Genomic DNA, 21,266 nt, shown 5'->3' on the forward strand with positions numbered 1-21,266 from the left:
TATTGTATATTCCCAAACAAAGCAAACTTGCACAAATCAGTTGACACACCTCGTGTATTTCTGGGGCTGTTGCCTGCTCTGCCTGGTTGCTAATCCAGCCATAGGCGACCTTGCTATTAAGTAGTCTGACGAGTTGAGAGACACTAACAGTCCGGCTATCAGACGGGATGGAAACAACAAACTTAATTGGAGGAGAAAACACACGGTGTTACATTGCCAACATCCTGGTTCAACTTTGACCTACAATACACTTTACACTAGTACTTTGCACACTATTTTCCTGTATGATGAAAGATTATGACCGACAGTTTGGGTCATCCCTTTTAAATGTTAAGTCCAAATAAAGGTGATTAGATCATCTGGACTAAATGATGGCTGGCTAACCACCTGTATGATCGTATGAATGACCAGTCAAATTTGGAGCGATGAGGCTATGTTCCCAGATCTCAGCAATGACTTGTCAGTACAAAGTTATCATAACTGATAGGAATAATGGCCAAAATGATAACAAAAAATGAGACCCAAGTTGTAATCAACCATAATTACTCTGTAGCAATCTTCCCAATCCCCACAATTATTCAATTTTTACAAAAGAACCTCAGGGATTATGTTAGGAAATTCCTTATTCTTTATCTAGTCACTGTCTCTATCTCTGTCTTCATTCTCTTGCAGAGCATCATGGCTGTCGTCCTCTTCATCCTCCTCAGCCTCTTCCTCATCTCCACCTCCATTCATCATCTCCATCTCGACCTCCACTGCGCCCTCCTCAACCTCATCCTCCACTCCACTGAAGGGATCAGCATCCTGGGACACCTCCACCATCTCGGTGCCTTGGACCACCTCAACGGCGCCCTCGCGGACTTTCCTGACTTTGAAGGTGAAGGGGGGCACCTTGTACACAGCAGTCTTGGACCGGGCGTAAACAACATGGTCTGGCGTGAAGGCCTTCTTCACCTTGTCGCGGGATGTCTGGATCTTCTGTTTGTGCTCAGGGTTGACGCTCATCCGTGTTCCGAGCTTCCCCATCTTCTTCTCAATGTTGTGACGTGTCTTCTCCAGGTTCTGTCTGGTCTTCTGCTTGGTCTTCTCTAAATTATCCTTGGTTTTCTGCCTTGTCCTCTCCAGGTTCTCCTTGGTTTTCTGCTTTGTCTTCTCCAGGTTCTCTTTGGTCTTTGCTCTGGTCTTATCCATCTTCTCCTTTGAGAAGACCGTCTTCAGGGTTTGTACGCGCTGAAGGCTGCTTCGCTTGATGCGCTCTGCACGGGACTCCTCAATGGTCTCCTCAATCTCCACCCCCTCTTCATCCGATGAGAGGTCTATGTGGGGTTTGTCTTCCTTCTCTCCGTCTCCTCTCTCCTCCTCTTCCACAGCTTCCTTGAGCTCCAGTAGGCTGCCTCCTTTGCTTCCTGACACAGACTCAGAAACCTTCATGGATTTTGAGATGCTTAGTTTTGAGGGAACCTTCACTTCATCCTATGGAGAAGAGAACATGAAGAATTCACGTTAATGTGATTTAATGAAGCCAGCAAGAAGTGAACCTTGATGAAATTCAAGTTTTACATATGGTCAATGAACATATAGACAGAGAAATACAATACATATTATTTTTTAAGCCACAAAATGTAGAAATAATAATAGTAGGGTAAAATGGAAAGCCACAGAGAAACTGATCTTTCTTGAGATCTCCAGCAACTCAGACTGCTAGCACAAGCTGTAATTAATGCACATACATGTTAAGTTGAACTTGTAAAGTTGACATTTTTGCATGTATATGCATGTTATATTGTGCATTTTTTCATTCTCTTTTCTGTGCACACAGGTACAAACAAGTAAACTGTGGTGAGAAACATGAATCACCACAGGTTTGCTACACAATAGAGACATTAGAGATGTGGGTAGATTACGTCTGGTGGAGGCCAAGACCAAGTGGAATCTGAAACAGGACTCCAGGGCTCACACAAGACTCCAGGAAGACATGACAGAGAAAAATGTAACTGTCTCAGAGACAAAGGGATGGAAACATTAAAATGGAAATAGGTGGTGGTGGTGGTGGTGGTGGTGGTGTGTTTGTGTGTGTGTGTGTGTGGGGCGGGTGTGTGTGTGAGTTAAATGTTGAACAGTTACGCAACAAAATTGCACATACCCTTCTACTTCTACATACACATTAATTGACTCACTCATTGACAAAATGCATTCCCTAGCCCCTTACCTTAACCTTAACCATAACAACTAAATGCCTAATCTTAAACTTAACCCTCACCCTAACCATAACCTAATTATAATCATAATCCTAAAACCAAATCTTAACCCTCAAAAGGCCCTTTAAAGTTGTGGGGTCCTGCATTCTGGCCCCTACAAAGATGTCGGGACCCCACTAGTATACTGAAATCCGGGTTTTTGGACCCCACGAATTTAGTTCAACAAGACCACACACGCACACACACACACACACACACACACACACACACCACACACACACACACACACACACACACACACACACACACAGGTCCACAATGTTCCCATTGGGATAAGGTAGGATTGAAGTTTTGTGGTTTAATCATGTTTCTCTCTGCAGACTGACACATTCTCTGATTCTCCCATATCTTGTATTCATCCAGAATATTTAATATATATGTATATGTAATATATAAATTCAGCCTTTGTGCAGAATTCTAGCCACTAGAGCCAGTCCCACAATGAGCTTTCCCCAGTATGTGCCATTTCTGAGTCTGTAGCTTTTGAGGAGAAGAGAGGGGGGGCAAGGTGGAGGCTGGGGGTGTGACCTTGACCAGCCGCCACTTTGCTTGTTTGAAAGCCCCATGATGTCTCTCTCTCATGGGTGGGCCAAATTCCCTGGGCCAACAAAGGGAAGGGAAGCAGAGAAAGGGGAGGTAACCTTGCCCCTTGTGACTTCATAAGGAGCAAAATTCCAGATTGGCCCATCTGGGCTTTCATTTTTTCAAAGGCAGAGCAGGATACCCAGGGCTCGGTTTACACCTATCTCTATTTCTAGCCACTGGGGGACCATAGGCAGGCTGGGGAAACTCATGTTATTGTTAAAAAAACTAAACAAATATTGTAGACGGGATATATGCAGTTTTTATACTTTTATGATACAAAGATTTGTGACTCCTTGATGTTTCCCTATGGGGCCACCTTTAAAAATGTCAACTTGTTCCCAAAATGTAATAGGCAGAACAGCGTGAAACAGGTTCCCACTGCCCAAAAGATGGACCCATTCCATTTTGGAGAACTCCTGTCTACCACAGGCCGCCACTTTTCACACACGATTTCCATGCAAATTTGGATTTTAATAACCCCATGAGGACTAAGTAGTCTTACTAAATGCAAGTGTCTAAGAATAGCAGTTCCCCTATTCCTTGTGTAATGAATCCTGCAGGCTTCAGGGCTCACTAGTTTGGCTTTGGTCGATGTGTATAAAGCCCAAGTAAGTATGAAGGCCTGACCCCAGCCCGCTCTGATAATGCATTGCTGCACAGCACCACTGTATGCTTTTCTCCTTCTAACATCGTCGATCCCTCCATTCCTCTTGCTTTTCCATCTCCCATACCATAAACCTTTTTTCTTGCCTTTCCCTGTTTGCGTTGCAGATGAGGAAACCTTTCTTTCCCTTTCTCTCATGTGCCTCGTTCACCTCGTAAATACAATGCTCCAGCTTGTTAACGAAAGGAATGGAAGGAGGGGTGATGGGAGGGGGTCTTCCTCTTTCCATCACAGCAAATCAACCAATCCAATTGGGCTCCTGAATGTCTGCATGAGGGCCAATACATGTACGTATTGTCTTTTCCTCTCCCTCTACACCGCCTCTATGTTCAAACAGGAACACAGCAGAGCCAGAACAAAGGACCACGGGTGGGGGGGGGGTTAAGGTGTGGAAAGGGAAGATTCTTGTCTTCTGTCGTATGAATCGAGTAATAGCACAAGGGGGATGATGCTTCAGAGTCTTGGAAAACCATCTGCTCTGCAGGAAGATAATAGCATCAAAGTGTTGGCTGGAAAGTGGAGGTATGAGAGCTGGGGGGGGCGGGGGGCTCCTGTCTATTGTGTTGTGTTACAGTGTAATGGTGGTTTTATGAAGGTATTGTACTATCTTGGGTAAACTTGACCTTGGATGAGGGAACTTGGCTTTCCTGAACAGATGTGTTCACAGGCATGGGTGCTGGAAAATACTTGCCTCGCTAAAGTTCATTACATCTTGTTTCAATCTCAAAGACAATGCAGTGAGTGTTGTAAATCGCTTACAGTAAGCAACGTGTGGTCCAAGTTTCTGATATGGCCTCACAGTTTGTCAAAAGAGCATTTATTGAAAGTGGACCTTAGGTTCAAATGTTTGCATGCCGCTATTTCTTGCAGGAATATTTCACTTTTTTCCACAGAGAATGGATTTTACCACCATATCTTAAAGGAATAGTTCAGCAAAGTGAAATGGAAACAGGAAAATTGCAAATATCATTAACATCAGCCCATCAGAGTATGAGATCTTTTACATGCAAAGTTGACATCTTGTCCTGGGAGTATTGCTAGAAGAAAGGACTTGTCCAAAACAAAAGTAAGACCATTAAGGTAAAAGTCAATCATGTCATGGCAACTTTGATACATCTTGTGCACAAATAGACATTTTCAGGGACACATAAACACCTGTAAAAGAACTCAAAGCCACCTATGTGGTAGTATTTGTCTCTTGGACCACATTTTGCCATGATGACACACACACACACACACTCACACACACACCACACACACACACACACACACACACACACACACACACACACACACACACACACACACACACACACACACACACATTACAATAGTTAGTCCAGCCTTGTCTCACATGGATCTTATTGGAATCATTCTCAATACTGTAAGATCCATATGGTTCTTAGGGAACGGAAACCTTGGAGCCCAGAAAATAAAACCAGAAATAAATAAGTGTAATTTTAGGCCTAAAGGAATATTTACTAGTTACAGTAATACACTAGCTATGTTTCATCCACACGTTTTTATCCGAATTAAGTGACATTGAATGAAAAATGCCTTATGGAAACAGTAAAATTTGATTGAATTTCATGAATATCGACTCAAAGGAAATACATCGGTCTCCTCAGATTTTCTCTTGATCAATACACGGCTTATGTGATAAACGCTGATGGAAATGTTATTTGCCGAACAAATAATGAAGTGCGAAAGAAGAAGACATTTTAGTTCAAAAATCTAAGAAATTCCATAATTTATCAGGAACTCGCAGTGAATGGAAGGCGCTCAAACAGAGCGACATGTCTCAAAAAAGAGTTGTCTCGCAGTGGTGCTGGAGGTAAAATAAAAGCCAAGTATATGGATCATCATAGCAATGTGTTGTTGTTTTCCTATTATCGCTTGATATGTTGCTATCAGCTGGCACATAAGCCTTATGACATTTTGTCCAATATTGATCATGTGTTGGTAGACGGCGCGATCCCTTTTGTCTAAAAAAACGTTGTTCCCAAAAGTTTGCTTAAATGTTTGCGATTCGGTGCGAAAATGAATGGAAACACCTTAAAATGTCTCAAATCAACTCAATAAACTAATTTGAAAACAGCATGTGACGTCATTACGCAAGTTTTCATTTGCTTTAAAGTTGTTGGATGGAAACACACTTTCACCAGCTTTATTCACATGACTTTTTTTTTTACCAAACTTAACTACTCTGTAAGCCAAACTTAGCTACTCTGTAAGCCAGCAAAAGAGCTGAATCCCAGAAGCTTTAACGGTAAAATTAGTTGTAGCTGGATCTTGGAGCCTAGATACAGTGTGTGCTGGGGAAAGCCCAGTCTGTCAGTTCAGAGTGTAGGAAGTCACAGGCTAATGTGTACTCAGAGGTATTCAACACGGAATTCTGTGCTGCGTGCGTGTGTGTGTGTGTGTTGTGTGTGTGTGTGTGGGTGTCCAAGTACATGGAAAGAGGGTATGGGGAAGTTCAGGCATTCACCTTAGTGTGTTGACTTCCTGACCCTCCTAATTTAATGGGACATTGTTCTCCACGAGGCTGCCGCACAAAAGACAGGAAGGTTCAGTACACTCCATGGAAAATAGACGAATGAGGTATGTAATGGTTCGGTGAGATAGAGTGTGTTTGTGTGTGTGTGTGTGTGTGTGTGTGGTGTTTGTGTGTGTTGTGTTGTGTGTGTGTGTGTGTGTGTGTGTGTGTTGTGTGTGGCAGTGACTACATTTTGCCTTTAGCTTTTGCAAGATATGCACATGGAGATAAGTTCCAGATCTGGTTCGCACTTGAATTACAAAATGACAGTCAGAAGAGAAGAAATTTGCGAAACACATTGAACCACAATGTGTGTGTGTGTTTGGTGAATGCAGGCGTGTGTGTGTGTGGAAGAGAGGGAGTGAAAGCGAGAGCGATGGAGAGAGGGTCGGATCTTTCTTTCTTTCAGTCCTCAGTCTGTCAGGGTTGGACAGATTGCTGCATGCAGTGACTCATGGCTAGTGGAAAAGTTATTAATTTGAAAGGTGGTTGATTTTACTGTGGCGCTCTTCCTCTCTGGCATAATACATTTTATTGTAATTACACTATATGTCAACATGTTGGGGATAGAGAGACAGACAGACACATAGGTGGCCTGTGAACAGGTCAAAGGTCAGATTACCAGATCAGATTTGTTGAGAGTAAGAGGAGTAGTAGAGGCAAGTAAGGATCTTTTATTATACATGCGTTGGTCCGTTTGTCTGCTTGACAATCCCAATTTGAAGTAATAAAAACTGAAGTGATATGACCAAACAGAGAAATTTATCTTTTTAGATAAAACAGATGTTGACAAAGTTTCCTTTTGGGGGACATCATTTGAAATTGGGGAAAATTAGAGTTTGGAAAAAAGGTTAAAAATGTCAATATATCAATTATTGCAATATATTTCATTTTGAAGTTATTTTACATTTGGTGTGTGCAGTTTTGGGAATTGTCCGTAGACTTTTTGAAAAAAAGGAAAAAGTTTTAAAAACGTGTGTATGCAGTTGTTAAAAACTGTAATATGTGATAGTTCTTACAAAAGCCTATCATATCATTTTGTGTGGTGTGTGTGTGTGTGCGTGTGTGAGTTGCTGAGATCAGCTGGCAGATGCTGTGTGTTGTCAGCACAACACAGTGTTTCTCTTTCATGAGGAGTGTGTACGGTGACCGTCCACTCTGCTGCTGTACAGCCCAACACAAGCGTTTGGGCCACACACACAAAGTTGGTTTTACTTTTAGTCACCACTAGGAGAGTCAAAGTCAGACATGTTCAAACTCTACTCAAAGGGGATTGAAAAGGCAAATATGAGAGGTTTGCATGTTTTAATTTTGTATGATTTAAAGCTTACTTGGATTCATTTTTCCCCAAGAATCTATTAGTTTTGTTTCATTTCTGTCCCATATGAAACTTGCTTCAGTTGCGTAGTCCATCAAAGTGAAGCCAAGTCTGCATTTAGTTTTGTCCTAGGAGTTTAATGTGTTCTTCATTTTCATCATCATAATACATGAACCTTCTTGTACAATTAACACTTATCACTAAGCCTGTTATTCTGTCTGTGTTTCCTGGAAGTCTCCTTTCAAAGATGTTGGGGATGTTTCATGTAGGCATATTTGGATTTTCTGGGCGTAGCCAGTGGTGAGCCACAGTGACTATTAACCAGCACAGAGAAACCATGGCAGCAGCAACAATGCCATGAGCAGTTGCCTTAGCCAAGTGTGTGCCAAGTGTGTATACACTTCCAGCGGAAGGGTGAAGTAAGTGTAATTCATGTCATTGGTTTTACAGTGTAGTTTGTGATGACTGTTTTTGTAAAAAAGTCTACAAATAAAACTCATGCCAGAACTAACCATTTTCAATTGTATTGCCTCCACTAGCAGTCAAAAACATTCACTTGTGTCTCCATGGTAACAGTGGTGAGCCTAACAGGAACTGTAAAGTTTCCAGATAAAAGGAAAGAGATTTTTTACGTCAGAGTCATAGCCTGTGTGTGTACGTGTGTGTGTGTGTGTGTGTGTGTGTGTGTGTGTGTGTGTGTGTGGTGTGTGTGTGTGTGGTGTGTGTGTGTGCACCATAGGTCTGTATGTGCAAGCATGCACACAGTTGTGTATCTGTGTGTGCGTGTTAACTTGTACGAACACGTGCTTGTACAGCTGTGGAAATGTGTGTGTGTATTGGTGTGTTCAAGTAGGTATGATTACTGTACATGACTATGTGTTTGTGTATTGTTTTCTATTTGTATGTGTGCATTTGTGCAGTTCGCTGACTGTATGTGTGTGTGAGTGTTGGTGTGTAGTATGTGTTAGGATAAGGAGCACACCATGGAAGCTTTCCACTCTCAGCCCACACTGCAACCACTCAACAGACTTATGTAGAGCGAGAGAGAGGAATCCCGCTGCAACACACCCTTCTCTGTTTCTGTTTTCCTGTATAAACTCAACGTCCACAAAGAAGTCCCCTACTGCTGTGGAAAGGCCAGATGCATGTGTGTATGTGCGTGCGTGTGTGTGTGTGCCATAGAATACTCACTTATTCCAAGCCGGTAAAGTATACTACTAGTCTAATATGTGTTGCGCAGACAGTTGCAAACACACACACACACACGCATACACACAGACACACAAAAACAGGGAATCCTCATGATATAACTGCTGGTGTAAAATAGGACTGGGGAAGTCTAAGAAGCAAATGAATACATTGGTTGTTTTTTTAATGGAATTACAAATCCCAATTTACACAAGGTCCATTTAGCTGTTCTGGAGCTCTTGATAAATCAACCACATGCAGTACCAGATAAAAGTTTAGACACACTTTCCCATTCAAGTGAATGAGTAAGCGCTGGTACATTGTCCAACATTAGCCATAGTAAATTGCTGTTCAGAACAGACCAAGAAAGGGTCCGACACACCAACCCGACTCTGTCATTACAGTATGGGAGATGGTTTACATTGTCCAAGCCAATATCAACTTGCTGATATATCAGTCTAATCTTAATGCTCGCCCTGTCAGACTGGCTCCTTTGGGTGATGGATGGGAAGCCATACATCGCTCCAAACAGTCAAGGGACTGTGTGTTTTTCAGTATATTTCTCATGTGAGTGCCATGGGAAAGAGTGTGATGGTCGCACACAGCATAAAACTCTAGAGAACTCCATACTCTCCTGCTGTTTTCCACTCGTCCCCTTTAATCAGAGACATGGGACCAGAGAGAGAGAGAGAGAGAGAGAGAGAGAGAGAGAGGAGAGAGATTGCTATATAAAGTGATGGCATGCCACAGGTCCCTGAGGGGGGAGAGAGAGGGATGAGTCACCAGGCCTGTTGTTGCAATGGAGCACAGCGACAACCTTTCTTCTTTCCTTTTTCCTCCTTTTTCACTTCCTTCCATTCTCTATTAATTCCTTCCAGCCCCTCATTCCTGGGCCTTGCCCCTTTTCTTTCGTTTCTCTCTACCTTCCTTGTTTTCTACTTGACGTGGTTTCCTTACAGTGAGTGGTCGGAAAGTAAACTTAGATTCTCAGATCCCTGAGGAATGAGACAGATCAGCGTCACAGCTCCATGGCAACCAAACAAAGGGAAACCAAAATATGCCTGTGCCAGATGTGTGTCAGATAATCTCGATTGTTTTCTATTCAGTTCCGTTTGCATTGAAATTAGTAAAATGATCCTAATTCATAGACTGCTCTCCCATCTGCACATCACAGTTTTGCTTTAAAGTTATGGGGGTTCTTTTTTGTGAGTAACACTGTACGTCTGTCCTTAAATTTTGGAACCCAGGAAAGCGTCAAGTGGAAGCTCTTGGGATTTATGTACACACTATGTAGTGTATCAAGAGTGGAGCCTATGATACCACCAAATGGCATGCTGGGTACAGCTCGCTCTCCATTGCTTGCTACAGTACATTAAAAAACAGATAAAGAAAGAAAGACCGGAGATGTTATATTGTAACAAACTCAAACATGTCAGGCATCAGCAATGTAACTTTCAGAATTTTTCCTGGAAATAGCCTGGTCCTAGTTAATTAAGTCTCAGTGTGGCTTGGGGGTTAAGATGCCAACGGAGATCTGCAACATCCATGATTTGAGTCCAGGTCGTGAGCCTTTGTTGCATCTCTCTCCCTCATCATCCTCCACACAATTCTGTTTGTGTACGAATTAAATAAATTTGATAAATCGCGTTAATTATTGAGCTTTAGAGGTGTTGGTAGTTCCGCTTTTTACAAATGTTTGTGCTACGCCAGGCTAACCACAGCCTGTCTCCAGCTCTGTACATAACTGTTCTTCCTGTTGTCCTCGGGTCAAATTTGACATGTTTACAAAAACATTCTATACCAGAACTTTGACAAAGGAACGTTGAAAAAATTGACAAATGTTGAAAAAAAACTACAAAAATGCAGGGAAAAAATTTTAAAAAATCATTCTATTTTTAAATGCGGAAATAGTGACCATAAAATCAAAAAAGTGACAAAAAAACTCAAAAACGTTGAAAAAAGCAACAAAAAAAATGTTAAAAAATGGACTAAAACATGATTAAAAAAACATCCAAAATGCGCCAAAAAATTGGAATAAACCGTCAAAAAGTGCAGAAAAAGAACAACAAAGGGTTGAAATTTCAACTCAGAAAAACACAAAGTTGCATGGTCAACGGGAAGACAACACAAAGGTTAACACACACAGCGTTGAAATTAACATCGGAACATCTCACATTCAAAAAGAAAGCAAATAGGCCGAGTTTTCTGAAATGTTGAACTATTCCTTTATATAGTTCCATCTCATCATTTGTTAATATTTTCCTCTCCTCTCGTGGCCTAGATGTGTCTCCCTGTGTTATTTTGTGGCCAACATCTGATGACATTTCCCATCACAGCATGTTTCTTTTTGTTTTCAGCAGCTATGACCTTCTTTTCTGGTTAAACAGAGGAGCTTTGTAAGGATACATACATGAATCTAGCACAAATAATGATTTCTTGAAGGGTTTCCAAGGCTGCAGACACGTGTGTGTGAGGCAGCCCATTCCCACTCCTTTCAGCTCTCACTGCAAGACACAGCTTGCCATTGTCGACTATCAGTGGCAGTTGTTTTTACGACATACCTTTGGTTTGCGGGTATTCTGATCAAGTACTTTCATGTACTGTAGAAGCACACACACACATACAAATGCAGTCTTATAGACACACAATCCTTTGTAGTGAGTAAACACAGAACCCCATCATTATTAATGCAAGTGATGCCATCCCGATGGAAAATAACATTCCAGTGCCATATCCAAATCCACAAGATGAGCTTACTATTCAGAAATCTTGAATTTTCCTTGCACACTTTGAGCATTCAGCTTCTAGTCAAAGGGGATCTAATTATTGTGGGGTGAGCAGCTGAAGCATTGCAGCCCTGTACTCCACCTCGCTGGCCTGCTCTGGGTCCATATACAGTTCCCCATGCTTGACTAACATGAACTCAGACAGCGAGGGATGACAGTGGTCGTTCCCATAGCCACCCTGTGTTACTCTTTCCACTAACAATGGAGGAGGTTGGAGAGAGATTTATGAAGCCTGCAGAAAAAGTGTTTTCTTCCTTCCTGTCCTCTGCAAAATGCATCCTTCGCTTTAAGATAACAGGAATGTTCGGCTACTGATGGCCACAGTCTTTCACAGTGTATGAAAGCCACTCATTTTTAACCCTTGTGTTGTCTTCCCATCAACCATGAAAAAAAACAACCATTTTGGTCTTTTTTGTTCAACATTAATATCGCTTTTTCCCACATTTTTGTCACGTTTTCCAATGTTGCGGGTGCTTTTCTTGATGCTTTTTCCAACTTTTTTGATTTTTTCTTTCCAGATCTTATTTTGACGGCCCATTTTTTGTGACAAAAAAATAAAATTAACTGAAAATGGGTCATTTTTAACCCAAGGACAACCTGAGGGTTAAGGGGGTACAGTGATTTTGTGTTGCACTTCCCAAACTTTTTTTCCTTTTTTAATATTATTTATGGTCACAGGTGAATATAACTTATATTATGGTTACCTACTTTTGCGTTATTACTTTCATTACATTAAGTTTTTTTTATTAAGTTTAAGGTCACTTACTTACACTGCAACATTGTTTTTTTTTTGTACCATGGCAACCGCACTTTACAATACCTTTATTAGACGCCACTTCTTCGTCACCCAGGGTCTCAACACTCGATTTACTTGGGGGGGGACTGAAATGAAGTCTGGGTTTTTCTCCGCATCATTCCAAAAAATCCTCTTTTCGCTTTAAAAAAGGGCGGACTGAGCACGTCTTTCACAGATAAGCACTCATTATTGTGTTGTGCTTCCACAACAACAGACCTTTCTTTTTGTTCACAAACCTCCACATTTGCCGCAATGGGTGCTTTCTAGCCAACTTGACCAACGTATTACGGCCGCTGTACAAACTAAATACGAAGGGCCATAAGGACAAGGCAATGACAAACAGTTTTCGACGTGCGCTGCCGCACTACCTTTAAATTATTTGATGTCAAGAAATGGGCCACATAAATAGTTTAATCCTACTTCCGCAATTGTTGCCCCTGGCCCGCACTTTTAAGACCCATGTCTACCTTCTGCTCGTTGTCTACTGTTTACCTGTTTTTCCTTGTGTGTTTACTTGTTTGTTTGTTTGTTTTTTTGCTCTTATTGCAGAGAATGCTACTGTAACAAAGGAATTTCCCCGCTGTGGGATGAATAAAGTATTATCTAATCTAAAGGTTCTGGGACATGTGCAACAGACTAAAAAGATACAGCAAAGACTAGCTCAAAAAAAGTCTTGTAAGGAACCCTATTTGCACACAATTAGTATCATCTGGGGATTTGTGTGATTTAGAAATCCCCCCCCCCCACCTCCACATCTGAGTTTTTTGTGTTGCATTCACACCCAACAAGCCTGCTTTTACTCAAATTAATGGATTTATCTGTACCACGAGACTTGGGTACCTGGAGGTGCGTGGAGGATGGCCAGGGTGAGGCACCACATTTGTTACAGTAGGGGGTTCCATATCTTTGCGGGCAAAATATTATCTGTATTATCTGTTTTGTGCAATAACACTGGCCTGACATGTGTGCAATCTCAAATAGGCAAGGCAAGGCAAGGAGCTTTATTTGTATAGCACATTTCAGCAACAGGGCAATTCAAAGTGCTTTACACAAAATCATTAAAACAGATAAACACAAGTACAAACAGTTAAAGTCATAAGCATTAAAAATCAATAAGACACATGAATAGACAGTTAAAAACAAAATAGAAACATTAGGACACATAAAACACAGAATAAAAGCTACAGTCAGCATAAGAAAGAAATGAGCATTAATTTAAAGAAGGCAGCATCAAAAAGAAAGGTCTTCAGCCTTGATTTAAAAGAACTGAGAGTAGCAGGGATCTACAGGTTTCTGGGAGTTTATTCCAGATATGAGGAGCATAGAAACTGAAAGCTGCTTCACCCTGTTTAGTTCTGACTCTGGGGACAGAAAGTAGACCTGTCCCAGATGACCTGAGAGGTCTGGGGGGGTCATAGTGTAGTAGCAGATCAGAAATGTATTTTGGACCTAAACCGTTAAGGGATTTATAAACTAGCAAGAGTACTTGAAATCAATTCTTTGAGACACAGGAAGCCAGTGTAAAGACTTCAGAACTGGAGTGATGTGATCCAGTCTCTTGGTCTTAGTGAGGACTCGAGCAGCAGCGTTCTGAATCAGCTGCAGCTGTCTGATTGATTTTTTTAGGGAGACCTGTAAAGACCCCGTTACAGTAGTCAAGTCTACTGAAGATGAAAGCATGGACCAGTTATTATCAATTATTATGGACCAATTATTATTATTATTATTATTATTTAACTTTTCACCATTCCAAATCCTTAATTATGTGAATTATGTAAATAATGTATAATAACATTCCTTTATGTAAATACCGTACGTATCCAATTCCTTATATTTCTTTATTTCTTGTATTTCTACTCTATTTATAATATTGTGCAACTACAACACAGAGTTTCCCTTCGGGGATCAATAAAGTATTTCTGATTCTGATTCTGAAGTCCCGGTGGGTTACCAGAGGCACATACCCTATCCCACCCCCCATGGCGCCACCCACACAGCATCACCATCTGCCCTCACAGTGCTGATCCACCTATCCGGGCAACACTTCTGTCGCCCCGCGCTCCACTTTATTCCCATGGGTGACGTCATGCCACTTTAACAAAGCATCCTGGGAAGGCGATGCTGCATTTGAAAAAAAAAGAGGAAATCTAAAGGTGACCGTGCTTTTGCCGTCAAGGACCCTCAACTTTGGACCGACCTGCCCGAGGAGATAGAGCTCGCAGACTCAGTGAACTCTTTTAAATCACATCTCAAAACCCATTTTTATAGACTTGCTTTCATGTGACGTTGTCCCTTTTTATTGGCTCTTTTTAATTATCTCTTTTTATTGTCATTTTTTATTGTCTCTTTTCATCTTTTTTTTATGTTTTATTGCTCTTGATTTTTGATTTTATAGTTATTTCATTGCTTCTAGTTATATTTATGTGCACATTTTGTCTCCTCACTTCCACGTTCTTCTTGTTTAGTTACCAGCTCCACGAGCTCACCACACCCGACAAGCACACACACACCGCCACACACACACACACACACACACACACACACACACACACACACACACACACGCAGTTTTGTTTTCAGGAATCATGACTGTGTCTGTGTGTGCATAATTGCAGGATAACATCCATCTGTACTATATCATAGAGATGATCATGTAATTTTACAAAGAGGCATCCCAGAAGAGAATTAAGCAACAACAAAAAAACACAAATGTAACTATAACATAATTTGCAATACTTGAAGGTTCGTCTTCACCCTTGAAGTTATTACTTTCCTCAAAGATTCTCAACTCAAGATCCACTTGCAAGTTTTCTTCCTGAGCTTTGTAACAACAAAGTGTTAATTGTAATTTCCCCACTGGGGATTGATTAAAGATAATAATTTGCATCACATGACCAATGCATCAGAATTAAGTCACTTTTTTTTAACCCCGATTTTCCACCGGGTGTAACTCTCTATGACAACTAATGTGAGCAAACTCCATCTGCTGATGAAGACCAACACATGTACACTCTAGGAAAAAGAATCTGGTAAGTGGACGTAATACATGAAATATATTAAATCTTTCTGTGTAAAGTAAAAATTCATTGATTGAAACAAAAGTAGGCCTACATTAAATGATATTAGCCTGATGAGAGTAATGATTCAGATTTTTCTGTCCGATCTTCTTGTCACTAAACAAGCCATAAACTTTAAAAATGTTGTGGATACTAAAGTTTAAGAAAGTCATCCTAGGATTTAAATCATTGTAGAACTAGATGATTTGGTGACTCATCATCACAAACCTTATCACTATTCAGAGCCAATAATGTAACAATGAAAGGATTCAAAGCTGGAATCATATGACGGAGTGACTCATTTGAGAAAACACACTAATGTTTCTTTTTTGATTTTTACATTGACGTCTGACTCATGCTTCTACTTCTACTTAGAAATTAAAAATGAAAAGGGCAAGACAAGGATCGGAAAGATAGAAGGAGATAATTGCTTTATTAATGTCAAGTGAGCAGCATTAAAAAAAAATTGTCATGCATTTCACCACAGCTGAAAAATTATCATGGTATTTTTGCAACAACAAGTTATAAACAAGCTATGTAAAGTTGAAGGTAGTGCAGTGGGACCGGAACCTTAGAGGGATTTGACCGACGTCATGTTCTGGGCAGTAACCTGCACATTGGAGGCACTCGGTGTAAACAACTGAACGGAGTACAGTGGAGTATTGTGCACTTTGGATACTTTAAGTGAATGTAGCCATGTCTAAACAACAGAAAATCATCCAAGATGCAAAGGCATATAGGGAAGGACTTGGACCACAAGAAAAGGTTTATTGGTGGTGCAGATCCCTACGAGTGGGCTCTCTCTTCTTAGATCCATGATGACCTGGTGATTCTAACTTCAGTTGCATATTCCGATATAGTAAGGTGACCACATTTCTCAGACAAAATCCGGGGACATTTTCAGCTCAGAAGCTCATATACCTCCAAAACACGTCATGTCTTTGTTTTTGTAAAACTTAAAACGGGGACACTAGACCTAGAGCTGTTCTCGTTAGGGGCTGAGCCCCTCTAAAGGTCTGATCCTAGAATCACCCCTGCTGCTACTTCATACTTGTACTCCACTACACCTCAGAGTGGAACGTTGTAATGATTACTGAACTAGGCTTGTTTCTGCAACAGCTCATTGAGTATCGGATGCAATCAAAACTATTGAGGAACTAGTTTCCTTTGACATTGATGCAGTACTAAACGAGATCGCTGCAGTCGGTAGCAGAGAAACAAGCTACGATGTACTGTAAGTTAATATGGTAATTGTCCAGCTTGTATTTACGTTCATAAAAGTGCTTTTTCTCAGTCTGACCTATGGTTACAACCTAAAACACGGCAATAATAACCATTTTCCTTGGAGATGTTCGGGATTTAGGTACTTCAGTGCCTGTGCATGGTTGTGATGTGGAGTATCTCCAATATGGCGACCTCCGGTCTGATGACGCGTCGAGAAAACCCTCTATATGGCGTCTTTCCATTACATAGTACCTGCTCGACTCGCCTTGACTTTACTCGACTTTTTTTGTTTTTCCATTGTGAAAATTTAGTATCACCTTCATCGAGGTTCAAAGCGAGCTGAGGCGATACCAAAATGTGACGTGCAAACCGGCAGACTACTGATCGATTAGAGAGAATCATCACTAATCACTGCGTCATCAGCGCTAGTGACAGATAGGGGGGGTCCTGAACAAACCCGCCATTTTTAAGTAGAGTAGCCAGCAGTGTTTTTTTTGTGTCTTCCAGCTTCTTTTAAAACAAAATGTGTCTTCTGGCTGCGGCAATAGAGCCGAGAATCACAAACAACACAGCTTCAACGTTCTGCGCGTGTGTCGAATTAGGTCCGCAGTTTCCTGCGGCGTCGCTATGACAACCAGCCACGCTCGCCTCACACATGAGGTGGTACTAAATCTGCAATAGAAAATGGAGGATGGGGCATTGCAGTTGAGCCGAATCAAGCCTAACAGAGCCGGTACTAGCAGTGGGTAAGACATACTGTACTATACTATAAATCTAAATCTAAATTGTAAACAAGCTCAAGTAGGGGGGCGCACTTAGTTGACACAAAAGATTTAACCAGTGTAATGCTATCCATGTACTAGATCCAAACCAGATTTAAAGGACAAAGGTGTCTTTTGAATGGCCTGCTCCATTTGTCTTCATTGTGCACTGTTATTATGACAAATGGATTCTAATATTCCGGTCCGGTCCTGGATTCTAATATACACTGCGGCCTTCAGTGGCCATTTTGACTAAGGTTGACTACTGCCTGCCAAAAGAAAGAACACACTCTAGGGGCCACCTGATTCTATTGGAGTTAATGTGTTGACCTGGCATCAAGTGTACGTTCAAAGGTTTTAGTCGTGCGAGAGAAAACCCAGATTGATCAGATAGTCTAGCTAGCTCTGCAGAAATCTGAGGAGCAGTTAACCATAGTCCTTATAAATCGACCTGAATTTACAATTCCAACACAAAGAAAGCGGAACGAAACAGACATTGGAGAAAAAACATGCATCCGGATATTCCTGCGGCAGCGGAACAATCCTGGAAGTGGAACGTCGTGGATATGGTAAGTCACGCACGAAAGCATTGCAGGATAACGACATCTTGTAATAAAACTTAATGTTGTCAGAAAACTTTTACAATCTGAGCCTGTCAGTGGCAAAAACAAGCACTTTTAGTGGACATTCATTGACCTTTGCTTTTGCTCCGCAGGTTAACATTGCATCCCGGTTTGGGTCCTTAGTTGTAGTGTATGTGTGAAAGAGGGGATCCAAAGAGAGAGAATTTCAAAAAAATGTAAGTATTTGGATATAATTGGAGAGGCTAAGTGGGGTGGGGGTCAGGGCCCTGAGCCACAATAGCTAGCAACATAAACATTGTGTGCCCACTACCTGAAAATGTTGGGAATGCCGGGATGAATCAGCAACTGTTCAGTTTCCAAACCAGGGGAAGGCACTCCAGTTTTAACCCCCTGAAGCAAAACTAAACTACTCCAATTACAGTTTTGCATGTTTGTGTTTGATTCCTGTCTCAAATCAGGTGGCATAAACTAACCTGCCCTGAAACCACAGACTGAAAGAGAGTAATGTCTGTAACATTACCAAGTTACTGCTGCCAGGAAATTCAAGTTTGGTTCACAGAGCAAGCAGCAACCACCACAGCTAATCCTGTTAGGCCGAGGCACCTGTCTGTCAAGCAAACATGCCCTGGAACCAGCATGATGTGGTTATTAGAGGAACTGCAGTTTAGGACACATGCGCAATCCGGTGATGAGCATATATTTTAACAAACCGATATAATTCATGCATTTCCATGTAATTACATTTCACAAACGTAATTCCCATCAACCCATTGGCAAACCATGGACCATGGGAGATTTCAAGTGACAGTTCAGATCTGGTTGCATAGCGTTAGTCGTTCAACTGGTCGTGACCGTTTTCCCATATCTTTTTAACAAACTGTCTGTATACTTACAAAGTTCTCAGTGCTTCGGTTTACATTATGCTACCGTGGAAGTGTGTTGCTGTTTTGAGCCTTGTTAGTGATAAAGAAATAGCAATTTCTTTTAACTTTACCTGTAGCGCACTGGCGTTACAAGGTAACATTCACATTCGATTAGCATGAATATCCCAGAGAACGGTCAAACTCTGCACACATGTTATAAACCCCTAGGTTCATTATGCACCTGATTTGTCTCTTAAAGACAAATTTCAAAGTGTGTAATACTACTTTCTATGTAAAACAAGAAAGTACTATAAAACCTTTAGTGTCTCCATCAGGAGCTGTGTGATGTCAATGGAGTCAGCATGAGTTGGGGCTGAAAACTCCACCTTTGATACTATAAATAATATGACGGTGTGGAGTTTGAAAGAATTGAGTTTACTAGACCTTTCGAGCCCCCTCCTCATCTCTGCTGAAGGCTAGAGGTTCCATTAGCTGCATTAGCCTCTACTAGCATAACACACCCATGTGTCCATGACCGGATGACAATTGTCTGGACGACATGAAATAACAAACAAGCTGATGTTGTGGCCTGAACGTCAGCACACAGTCCTGGCCCGACCTCTGATTTTCAAAACCAAACAGGAACACAATCTCCTAAAGGTCCTTTCCTTCTCACAATCAAACAAGTATGTGATAGTTGCTATTTTTAGATGGCTCTCCTCTTCTCTTTCTCCATCTCCATTAGCACTCTGTTACCTCCCTCTGTCTCCTTTATCTTTGCTCCTCCTCTCCTTTTTTATTTACCCACCTCCCCATTTTATCAACAAGCTATCATCAATGCCCTGACCATCTTGCCTGACATTCACCCCCCCCCTACCAAATAAACCAAAGCCAAAAACACTCCACAAAAAAAGCACTGCTCCCAGCTGAAACAATGTTACACACAATATGTACGCTGGGCTGGGAACATTTCTGGCTCACATGTCCTTATATGGACCTGGATGGACCTGTGTGAAAAGAATGGGTTCACTCTTGATTCCTTCACACACAATTCATTACTTGGAGTCTTATTGTTCTCAGGCTCTTGGTGAAATGTGTACTTTATAGTGTTCCAGATCTGGGTCTTTTGAGGGCAAAACATTCATAATACCTGGAGGAAAAGTATAGAATACGACAGATTGTTTGTTGGATGTTAATTTCCACAGTCCAATATCCTGATTCCTTTGAATGTCAGGAGACATAGACAAAATAATTAAGTTGTGGTACAATAAGGGGAAAAATATATATTGATATTTGTATTTTAAGCATTTTGCTGATAAAAAAATGGCTTTGAGCTCCAGTGAGACCAGAAAGCGGCACTTTATGCTGTAGATGGTGGTGGTTTAGTAACTACCTGAAAGCCTAGTTAGCAGGTGAGCTAATTGGTTATTGGCTAAATGGGGCTACTTGCCCCATGTATGAATTATCCTCAGTACTTCACATTTTTAATCTGTGAGTCAGTGAACATTTTTTTACTGACCGCAATGATAACATGTTTGGCAAAACCAACCTTTAAAGCTATAGTGCATAGTTTCTGTTGCCCTGCTGAGGAATTAATGACAGCAAAACGCACATCCACATGATACAAGCCACCACCCCCACCCCTCCTCCACACAGTTGCTGGTAGCCAAGGAGGACACGGAGGATTGAAAAACATGATGGACTCTCCAGGAGAGGTAATTATCTTTACTTGAGCTTCTGTCACCGAACACCACAATCTTCTGAACATAGCCATACTGATAAAGACAGAGTTGTGTGGAGCCAATAGTCTTAATTAGCTTTGTAGCTACTCATTTGGCGATGGCTTGAATGTAACGGACGTTTAATAATACAAAAAAGTTATGCACTAAAGCTTTATACCCTTCGTGGATCTGCTTATGCCGCTGTACCTTTAGTGGTCCCTTGCTGAATATTGATTCAGGTCGGACAGAAAATAGCCCTTTTAGGCTTACTGGTCATTGCTTTAATTCCTCTAATGGGCTTACCCACTTGTCTTCCATTAAGTACTTGTATTTGGGCAACGCTTTTATTTTTGTTTTTTATGTACAGATATTTGCAGTCTTAGTTTTCATAACCAGGGCTATGATGACGTTGGGTGACAGACGCACATACCTGCCATCCGGATTATAGCTGCCTACTTCACCGCTGTGTCTTGTGAAACTGTTTTGGTCTCATTATTTCTCATTTGCGTCCATGTGAAAACATAGTGTATGCAATAGAGTAGGGTGTTCTGAAAATTTGGGACAAACCGTGTCCGGTATTGATTCAGTAAAGGACAGTGCTTTTTGTTTTTCAAAACAGGGCAATCCCATGTTATAAGGGACAGGTGACAACCCTAGTCACAATAGCCCACTAGCAAAGCTTGCGATCTGCCTGATAGCTAACCAGACAAAAAGTCAACACAATTCATTCAAGAGCCAAAGGTCTATTTGTGGGCCTACCGACTGCTATTCCACACAATTTCTGATGTGGAGTAACCCTCTCATCTGCTCAGTCCATAGGGAGTTGGGTTGGGAACCGGAAGGTCTGCGGTTCAAGTCCCCGTTCGGACCAAAGTAGGGAGTGTGGACTGGTAGCTGGAGAGATGCCAGTTCACCTCCTTGATCAA

At 41.4% G+C, this 21,266-nt stretch overlaps 1 protein-coding gene across 1 annotated transcript in view; it reads right to left on the reverse strand.

Moving 5' to 3' along the window:
- Nucleotides 1-358: 358 nt before the first annotated feature.
- The window catches only part of LOC116704609 (caveolae-associated protein 1-like), a 28,383-nt gene continuing 7,475 nt past the window's right edge, over nt 359-21,266 (reverse strand). Inside the window, exon 2 of the mRNA XM_032540208.1 lies at nt 359-1,473. Within this exon, the coding sequence (XP_032396099.1) occupies nt 634-1,473 (840 nt within the window). The 3' untranslated portion in view covers nt 359-633. The remainder of the gene's footprint in view (nt 1,474-21,266) is intronic.

Source organism: Etheostoma spectabile, chromosome 16 (assembly GCF_008692095.1).
Source record: "Etheostoma spectabile isolate EspeVRDwgs_2016 chromosome 16, UIUC_Espe_1.0, whole genome shotgun sequence".
Lineage (NCBI taxonomy): Eukaryota > Metazoa > Chordata > Actinopteri > Perciformes > Percidae > Etheostoma > Etheostoma spectabile.